Here is a 10649-nt window from a genome sequence, read left to right on the forward strand (position 1 = left end):
CCAAACTTGCTGATGAAGCCAAGACAAACCCAAAGAAGTTTTGGCAGTGCATCTCTAGCCAAAACCATAATAGATGGTGTATCAAAAAACTGGTAACAGAGCAAGGTGAAGAAACTACAGACACTAACAAGCTTGCTGACTTACTGAACCTACAATTTGTCTCAGTTTTCACTACTGAATCAGATGCCCCTTTACCTTCCCCACCAAAATACAATGTAAAAGCCCCAATGGAGAGCACCACGGTATTGTCTACAGATGTCCTTAAACGTTTACTGAAATTAGATGTTAACAAGTCACCAGGGACCAATAATATACATCCAAGACTATTAAAAGAAACTGCAGAAGTGATAGCAGAGCCCCTCACAAGAATCTTCCAGGCATCACTTATCTCTAAAGAGCTACCAGCAGACTGGAAAGTAGCCAACATAATGCTGGTACTCAAAAAAGGTGATTGTACCAAATCTGAGAATTATTGACCTATTAGCCTAACTTCAGCTGTTGTTAAGATACTTGAATGCATAGTCAATGATTCAATTCTCAAACATTTAACCACAAACAAGATCTTGTTGCCCAAGCAGCATGGATTCCAGTCAGGAAAATCAATTGAAACAAACCTATTGGAATCATACAAAGAAATTACAAATCTGATTGACCAAGGACCTCTAGTTGACCTACTGCTGCTGGACTTTGCCAAGGCTTTTGACAAGGTACCACACATTCAATTGCACTCCAAATTATCTGCCTATGGCATCAAATCAGCTGTGATAGACTGGCTAATGAATTTCCTTGCCAACCACAAACAGAAAGTCTGCTTATTCAAGATGGGTGGCCATCCCATGAGGCCATGGTAATGAGCAGGGTACCACAGGGAACTGTAATAGGCCCAACACTTTTCTTGATGTACATCAATGACATTTTCAATCACATAGATAATAGTATGCATTTGGTCACTGATGATGCCAAACTGTTTGGCATTGCAAATCCACAGACCATCCAACATGACATAGACAGGCTACAGGATTGGACTTGAGACTGGCTCCTTCAATTCAATACAGTCAAATGCTGTATTTTGCACCTTGGACCTAACAACCCAATGGCCACCTACTCAATTTACAATCCCATCACAAAAACAAGGGAGCATCTATAGAAAAGAGAAGAAGAAAGGGACCTTGGTGTCATCATCAACAACAAGTTGAAGTTCCACAGCCACATTCAGCATGTTGTTTCCTGTGCAAATTCCCGTCATGGCCTATTAAAACAGACCATCAGTAGCCAAGAGGCAACAATATTCATAAAATTATATAAAGCTCTCATCAGACCCCATCTCGATTTTGGCATGTGCCTTGCAGGTCCTTCTTATTGGCAAGATGTATGGCTCATCAACAATGTTCAGAGGGGAGCAACAAAATGCATGAAAAGCCTAAAATCAACTTCATATGAGGACCACCTCAAGCAACTTAAGCTATCTACCCTCATCTACAGACACATGCATAGTGATATGATGCTGACTTACAAACTTCAAGAAGAAAACTCTGCCACCTTTAGCAGCAGTCATAGCACCAGCTATTATTACACAAGAGGACACTCTAAGAAGCTGCCAAAGTTAAGCTCCCAATCAAGAACCTGTCAAATGTACTTCTTGAGAAGAGTCATAAACCATTGGAATCAATTGAAAGACTCAACTGTCAGTGCTCCCTCCATCCAGTCTTTCAAATGCTACCTTGACAAGGAGTGGGAGAAGAGGCAGCAGAGGTTCAATTGGGAGTTGTCAACTCAAGAGCACTACAGGTCCAGAGGACCTTAAAGCTCTCAAATGGATGTCCCATGTATTTTGTCATGCATCACTCTTGTTTCTACCATGTACCCATAAACTCTACTGACAAAATCAAGAAACAAAAGACATGGGAAACATGTAATTTGGGCAAATTTGTACCAAATCACATTTTTGACTTACAAATAAAGTGAATATACCACTCAATACCTTTTTTTATGCTCTTTCAAAGTATAGTAATCATTTTTTTTTTTTGGAAATAAATTTTACCCACCCCTATATACCAATTCAGGGTATATTAGGTATATTCACATTAGGGGTGTGGGGTAAAGTTTAAACTTACCTCCCGTTTGCATCAATAATAGAATTTGCCCCCCCCCCCTAATGTGCAAATATATACCCTGAATTGGAATATATAGGGGTGGGGGTGAAATTCATTTTCAACAAACATGATTATTATATTTGGAAAGAGCACAAAAAAGGCATAGAGTGGTATATAAATTTATTTGTTAGTCAATAATATGATTTGGTAAAAATTTACTGTAATTTGCCTATATATTTGCACATTGGGTTGAGAGGGTTGGGGTGAAGTATAGTAACATTATAATCAAAATGTGTTAACTATAATTACTCTGCATATCATGAAGTAAGAATTGTTTTCTTAACATGTTTCCTTCTCAACAGTCCCAGTTCTAGGTTTATAACCCTTACTTATAGGTAAATTTTAACCAAATCATATTATTGACTAACAAATAAAGTGAATATACCACTCAATGCCTTTTTTATGCTCTTTCTAAATATAATAATCATTTTGTTCAGAAATAAATTTTACCCCCATCCCTATATACCAATTCAGGGTACTACATGCTAATGCAATTCAGGGTATATATTTGCACATTGGTAGGGTGGGGATACATTTTATTTCTGATGTAAATGAGGGGTAAGATTAAACTTTCCCCCCACCCCCAAGTAAATATTTACCAAATCATATTATTGATTTTCAAGTAAAGTGAATATACCATTTTATGCCTTTTTTTATGTTGATTACGCGTATAATAATCATTTCTATCGGAAATGAATTTTAGCCCCCCCCCCCTCTATGGGTCAATTCAGGGTATATATTTGCACATATATGGGGGGGGGTTAGGTTAGGCTAGGGGGGGCTGAAATTCATTTCTGATAGAAATGATTATAATATTTGTAATCAGCATAAAAAAAGGCATCAAATGGTGTAGGGCTATTCACTTTATTCCTAATTCAATGATGTGATTTAGCATATATTTACCCACTTTATTCCTAACTCAATAATAGCCTATGATTTGGTATATATTTACCCACATATGGGGATGGGGGTTAGCTTAGGGATGGGGGGCTGAAAATCATTTCCAGTAGAAATGATTATTATATTTGTAATCAGCATAAAAAAAGGCGGTAAAATTCTACTTTAGTTACTTTTGGCTATCTTGGAAAGGGGTTGGGTTAGGAAAATGAAACTTTCAGGGATGGATGTACATGCTAAGGTTTGTCCCGGGAAGGTACTTTTAAGTACCTCTCTCCACTCCTCCCCCCTCTATATAATGGTAAATTACTGCACATTACTAGTTGTTTTTAACTCATATTTCATCCTATATTACTATCATAAATATAAATCACTGCTTACCTTACACAACTTCTGCTTTTAACCTTGTTCATTAAAATATATTCCAAAATCCTATTTAAATCCTAAGCCATTTAATTTTCAACCCATGCTGACTTTCTTTATGGTATATGAAACCAGCTTTGTTGTGATGTCACACTTGCCTTATCAGAAATCCTTACCCTTAAGGGTAGCAGGCACATGCCAAACAACTCTGTTGATAAGACCATTTAAACTGTATTAATTAAGGAAAGGATTTGACAACATAGACCAGTAAAAATAACCTAATCCTTTTTAGAGGACAAATTATGTCATGGGAAGATGTTTTTGAAATTCCCCTTCCACCCAAACTTAAAATTTTCTAAAATTCTACTTTAAAAGCTTTTAAAATATTTCTAAAGTACTAAAAGATAGAGTGCTAAAAACATCAGAATTGACTTCAGAGGACACATTATATCATGGGAAAAGGTTTTTGAAATCACCCTTCCCCAAACTCAAAATTTTCTAAAATTATACTTTAGAATATTTTAAAATATTTATAAAGTACTAAAACATACAGTTCTAAAAACATCAGACTCGATTTCAGAAGACACGTTATTTCCCGGGCATACGTTTTTGAAATCACCCGGCTCCCCACACTCAAAAATTTTCGACAATTCTCATTTCGATGCTTTTATAATATTTTAAATATTTCTAAAGAGATACGACATAGAGTGCTACATACAACTGAATAAACTTCAGATGACAAATTATTTCATGGGAATATTTTTTTAAAATCCCCCTTCCCCCCAAACTCAAAATTTTCCAAAATTCTATTTTAGAAGCTTTTTAAATATTTCTAAAGCACTAATAGATAGAGAGCTAAAAACATCAGAATCGACTTCAGAGGACACGTTATATCACGGGAAGAGGTTTTTAAAATCACCCTTGACCCCAAACTCAAAATTTTCTAATATTCTACTTTATAAGCTTTTATAACATTTCTAAAGTACTAAAAGATACAGTGCTAAAAACATCAGAATCGACTTCAGAGGACGCGTTATATCACGGGAAGAGGTTTTTAAAATCCCCCTTCCCCCCAACCTCAAAATTTTATAAAATTCTACTTTATGAGATTTTTAAATATTTCTAAAGATCTAAGACATAGAGTGCTAAAAACATCAGAATCGACTTCAGAGGACACGTTATATCACGGGAAGAGGTTTTTAAAATCCCCCTTCCCCCAAACTCAAAGTTTTCCAAAAATTTACTTTCGAATCTTTTTTACATATTTCTAAAGCGCTAACAGAAACAGTGCTAAAAACATCAGAATCAACTTCAGAGGATACGTTATATCACGGGAAGAGGCTTTTAAAATCCCCTTCCCCCCAAACTCAAAATTTTCTAAAATTCTACTTTAGGAGCTTTTTAAATATTTCTAAAGCGCTAAAACATAGAGTGCTAAAAACAGCAGAATCGACTTCAGAGGACACGTTACATCACGGGAAGATTTTTTTGAACTCCCCCCGCCCCCCCAAACTCTAAATTTTTCAAAATTCTCCTTTATAATCTTTTAAAATATTTTAAATATTTCTATAGCTCTAAGACATAGAGCTATAAAGACATAAGCATCAACTTTATATGTAAATTTATGTCAAGGGTATTTTTTTTTTAAATCCCCCTTCCCCCCAAACTCAAAATTTTCCAAAATTCTATTTTATTAGCTTTTTAAATATTTCTAAAGCACTAATAGATAGAGTGCTAAAAACATCTAAATCGACTTCAGAGGACACGTTATATCACGGGAAGAGGTTTTTGAAATCCCCCTTCACCCCAAACTCAAAATTTTCTAAAATTCTACTTTAGAAGCTTTTAAAATATTTCTAAAGTATTAAAAGATACAGTGCTAAAAACATCACAATCGACTTCAGAGGACACGTTATATCACGGGAAGAGGTTTTTAAAATCCCCCTTCTCCCCAAACTCAAAATTTTCTAAAAATTCTACTTTAGGAGCTTTTTAAATATTTCTAAAGCACTAATAGATAGAGTGCTAAAAACATCAGAATCGACTAGTATATTTACATCTGTTAAGAAGTAACTATTTCAAATGCAGGAAAAACGCATAGGCCTACTAAGTTGACCTATCTTTCCAATATATTTATAACCTAATTCACTGTTATCTTTGTTCTACTATTCCCGCCGTTTAACAATGAAACAATTAATTAATGCTTCAACAGATATTACGAGTTACAGCTTCAGTCTGTAAATGACAATTATTGAGATATGTCTTGCAATTTTTGTGAAATAAATTTCTGTGGTGGTATCGTTCAATTTCGTACTGTTGAGGCAGTCTTAGGGTTGTATTATAACCATGGCATGTTATTGAGAAGCAGGAATTGCGATATTTGTTGGCAGATTTGCGTAAAATATAGAAATTCTTTCCGTTGCCAGAAGTCTAGGCTTATACCTATCCGAGGTGGCCGTGAATATTCTCAGGTAAAGTGTAATTTTTCAAAATCGATCTATGACGAAACATGGATGGCTCGTTCACACCTTTCTGAGCTAGAAAATTTCCGTTTTTTTATGATTTGGCTTCAAATACCGCCTCCAAGGAAGGATTTCATGATCAACAATGTTACTTGTTGTAAACAAACCTTTGTGGATTGGAGCCAGTTCTGAAGAGAGGTTTGTATGTACATATGTCATTCAAACTTTGCTCCTTTGGGAGGAGGAGTCATTGTTGAGATAGATGAAGCCCAATTTGGGAAGCGTAAATATAATAGTGGTCGGATTGTCAAGGTTAAATGGGTATTTGGTGGAATAGAGCGAGGAACTGGTAATTCATTCATGGTTTCTGTGCTGGATAGAAGTAGTGCCACGTTGTTGGGAATTATCCAAAACCGAATCCTGCCAGGGACAACAATTATCAGCGACTGTTGGAGGGCCTACGATTGCCTGGGTAGCCAGGGCTATCAGCATTTACGCGTCAACCACAGTATAAATTTTGTTGACCCTGCAACAGGTGCTCACACACAAAACATCAAAAGACACTGGCGTGACGTTCGAGACAATATACCCAGATATGGCAGAAGAGAAGAACATATGGAAGGATATCTGGCAGAGCACTATTTCAAAAAAAATATTCAATCTCCTCGAGAATGCACCATTTCATGAAATATATATCGGAGCTTTATAACCCCAACTAATTTGTTTTTTATGGGTATTATTTACTAATTAATGTTTAAAACATTGTAACAGAAAATTTGGCAATTTACTGTATCTAACCCCCCTTGTTCTTAAATCAATTGAAATTTTTTTGTCAAAATAGTTTAGTGCAGCTATCTTCATTCTTGACGCTACAAGACGTTATTAGAGTGTAAATAGGGAGGGGGAGAGAGGGGGCAGAAGTAAATATTTGACTATAGATTATTTGGTACTTGTGCATTATAAATAACCCACCACTATACACGAAAGAAGTTAAGTTTGGTTACTGATAATGAAATAAAATAAAATAGGATTAAAATATAATAGTTTAGAAACAAAGTTGGGCTATATATATGCTCATTAGGGGGTGGGGGGGGGGGGTAAATCATAGCATAGATTAAATATGTAACCAACCCAAGGTACCTTTTTCCCTCCCTAAAACCAACAAACAACAGTTTAAATATTGTAAATGCACTAAGAAATCACGCTTTGCAATCCATTTGTCTAACAAATACCCGTTTGTCTGGTTTCCTTGTACAGTCTATAGCAGTGGGTTATTTATAATGCACAAGTACCGAATAATCTATATTCGTTTTGAGTATTTTTTTTGGAAACCCCTTAACATTTTGAGTTGGGTAACCACATAAAACATATTCAAATAGATTAATCCTATAATGTTGAAAAATTTTGCTTTTCTTTTTTACATCCAAGATTTAAAATATGTAAAAAATGTTGGAACTTATATAAAAATTTTCTTTCGAGGGTGCAAAGGTTAGTTGAAAGGAGATTTGATAGCGGGGGGAGGGGGGGGGGGGGCGCGGGGGTCAGCAACCTGCTCGCGGTGCCCCTGCTTATACTAATCTAAGCTGACCATTTCGTTGCAACGTGTTGCACCGGAATAATACTCTAAAATCTGGTTGATAAATTGCATGTCTAACAAATTTGTCTGAGTTTTGTAAAAGGGGGAAACAACCCCTAAAAGTAAAAGATTTTAATAAAACTCATACCATCAAATTTGTGGTTCTTGGCGAATACCCACCGGAAATTCCCCCCGGAAAATACCTCCCCGCAGAAAATATCCCCCCCCCACGGGAAATACCCTCACGGAAAATCCCCCCTCCCCCCAAAAAATACCCCCGTGGAAAATAAGGCTTTTCAAATTACCAACCAGATTTTAGAGTATGAAGGGGGAATGGGATGAATGATAAGGGGGATTTCTAAAACTTTGAATGACCTTTAAAAATTTGTGAGTTATAGCAATAGAACCTTACAAAATAGATCTTCTGTTTAAATGAAGTACAACAAAATTGTTTTCAGCTTCACAAATATGCTCAATCCCAATTTATAAGGTTTTAAAGGTATGCAATTGCATTTCCTAAATTTTGAAAATAAAACATTGATATGGCTTAAAATTCTGCTCAAATAACTGAAATTGTGTTTTCAGAGCTAAAGCCAGAGAAAAAGCAAATGATAAATAAAAATTATGGTAAAATTTTGTTTTGTCAAAATTTCAATGGGTATTTCAAAAACATCTTCCCATGACATAAAAAACATCTTCCCGTAACATAAATTGTCCTCTAAAGTTGATTCTGATGTTTGTAGTGCTCTATGTCTTAGCGCTTCATCTTCACAAACATCTTCCCATAACATAATTTATCCTCTACAGTTGATTCTGATGTTTGTAGCACTCTATGTCTTAGCGCTTTAGAAATATTTAAAAAAACTTCAAAAGCAAAATTTTGGAAAATTTTGAGTTTGGGGGTAGGGGGATTTTAAAAACATCTTCCCATAACATAATTTGTCATCTGAAGTCGATTCCGATATTTGTAGTGCCCTCTCTCTTCTTTCTTTTGAAATATTTAAAAAGCTTCTAAAGTAGAATTTTTGAAAATTTTGAGTTTGGGGGGAAGGTGGATTTAAAAAACATCTTCCCATAATATAATTTGTCCTCTAAAGATGATTCTGATGTTTGTAGCTCTCTATGTCTTAGCTCTTTAGAAATATTTAAAAAGCTCCTAAAGTAGAATTTTAGAAAATTTTGAGTTTTGGGGGAAGGGGGATTTTAAAAACCTCTTCCCGTGATATAACGTGTCCTCTGAAGTTGATTCTGATGTTTTTAGCACTCTATCTATTAGTGCTTTAGAAATATTTAAAAAGCTTCTAAAGTAGAATTTTGGAAAATTTTGAGTTTGGGGGGAAGGAGGATTTTAAAAACCTCTTCCCGTGATATAACGTGTCCTCTGAAGTCGATTCTGATGTTTTTAGCACTCTATGTTTTAGCGCTTTAGAAATATTTAAAAAGTTCCTAAAGTAGAATTTTAGAAAATTGGTAAAATTCTACTTTAGTTACTTTTGGCTATCTTGGAAAGGGGTTGGGTTAGGAGAATGAAACTTTCAGGGATGGATGTACATGCTAAGGTTTGTCCCGAAAATTTTGAGTTTGGGGGGAAGGGTAATTTCAAAAACCTCTTCCCGTGATATAACGTGTCCTCTGAAGTCGATTTTGATGTTTTTAGCACTCTATCTATTACTTCTTTATAAATATTTAAAAAGCTTATAAAATATAATTTTTTAAAATTTTTGAGTTTGGGGGAACGGGGGATTTCAAAAACATCTTCCCATGGGATAAAGTGTCTTCTAAAGTTGATTTTTATGTCTTTAGTGCTGTATTTAGTAGATCTGTAGAAATATTTTAAATATTATAAAAGATTATAAAGCATACTTTTGGAAATTTTTTAGTTTGGGGGGAGGGGGGATTTCAAAAACATTTTCCCGTGATATAATGTGTCCTCTGAAGTCAATTCTGATGTTTTTAGCACTATATCTTTTAGTACTTTAGAAATATTTTAAAAGCTTCTAAAGTAGAATTTTAGAAAATTTTTAGTTTGGGTTGAAGGGGATTTTCAAAAACCTCTTTCCATGACATAATTTGTCCTCTAAAAAAGATTAGGTTATTTTTACTGGTCTCTGTTGTCAAATCCTTTCCTTCATTAATAGTCTACAGTTTAAATGGTCTTATCAACAGAGTTGTTTGGCAGGTGCCTGCTACCCTTAAGGGTAAGGATTTCTGATAAGGCAAGTGTGACATCACAACAAAGCTGGTTTCATATACCATAAAGAAAGTCAGCATGGGTTGAAAATTAAATGGCTTAGGATTTAAATAGGATTTTGGAATATATTTTAATGAACAATGTTAAAAGCATAAGTTGTTTAAGGTAATAATTTATTTATTTTTATTATAGTAATATAGTATTAAATAGTATAAAAAAAAAACTATTACTTATATTTCATTTACCTTGCTATAGAGGGGGGGGGGATGCGGGGAGGTAGTTAATTCAAAGTACAGGCCCGGGACAAACCTTAGCATGTACATCCATCCCTGAAAGTTTCATTTTCCTAACCCAACCCCTTTCCAAGATAGCCAAAAGTAACTAAAGTAGAATTTTACCAAAAAGGCATCAAATGGTGTATTCCTAACTAAATAATATGATTTGGTATATATTTAATAATTAAAATAATTTGGGTGTCATATTTGCACATTAGGGGGGACAGGGGTAAAATAAAATACTCTTGGGAATAATATAGGCCAGTTTTTTATAGGCCTAGGCTAAAGTAACCTAGTTTGTATAGCCTAATTTTAGGCCTATTGTTTCTTTTGAGGCAGCCAACCACTGTACTAGCACCAGTTAAAGTATACAGTTAGGACAGAACATACACTGAAACTACAAACATAATTAGGCTACCAAACCAGCATTCCACACATCCACCACAAAAGCAAAGCTATGGAGTTTCTTCCAAACATTCCTTTTGAACTCTTCTATCAGCAAACCAGGGAAGTAGCCTATAATGTAGTTGCTTACTCATAATATGACATTCTTCTATATGCTGTATCAACCCACTTAGGCTTGGAAACTCTTGCCCACAACCCTGAAATTTACACACGTTCACTAAAAACACGGCCATCCTAACTATCCAGCAGGTTCCCTTGCATGAGAGTGATAAAAATGATGCTCGCACTTGTCACATGGTTTGTACTATTCTGTTTCTTCCAAAAAAA

General features: G+C 35.1%; 1 protein-coding gene across 2 annotated transcripts in view; it reads right to left on the bottom strand.

Annotated features, from left to right (window-relative positions):
• LOC148943561 (uncharacterized) overlaps positions 1 to 10582 on the bottom strand; it is a 67691-nt gene extending 57109 nt beyond the window's left edge. For both annotated transcript variants that reach the window (XR_016142929.1, XM_089101060.1), the window contains exon 1: positions 10453 to 10582. Coding sequence is in view for 1 of the 2 variants with exons in the window: in XM_089101060.1 (XP_088957186.1) it covers positions 10453 to 10555 (103 nt within the window). In the remaining variant the exon portion in view is untranslated. The remainder of the gene's footprint in view (positions 1 to 10452) is intronic.
• Positions 10583 to 10649: the final 67 nt, after the last annotated feature.

The sequence above is a fragment of the Artemia sp. Qi Xiang Cuo genome, chromosome 15 (assembly GCF_049724085.1).
Source record: "Artemia sp. Qi Xiang Cuo chromosome 15, ASM4972408v1, whole genome shotgun sequence".
In the NCBI taxonomy this organism is placed as follows: domain Eukaryota; kingdom Metazoa; phylum Arthropoda; class Branchiopoda; order Anostraca; family Artemiidae; genus Artemia; species Artemia sp. Qi Xiang Cuo.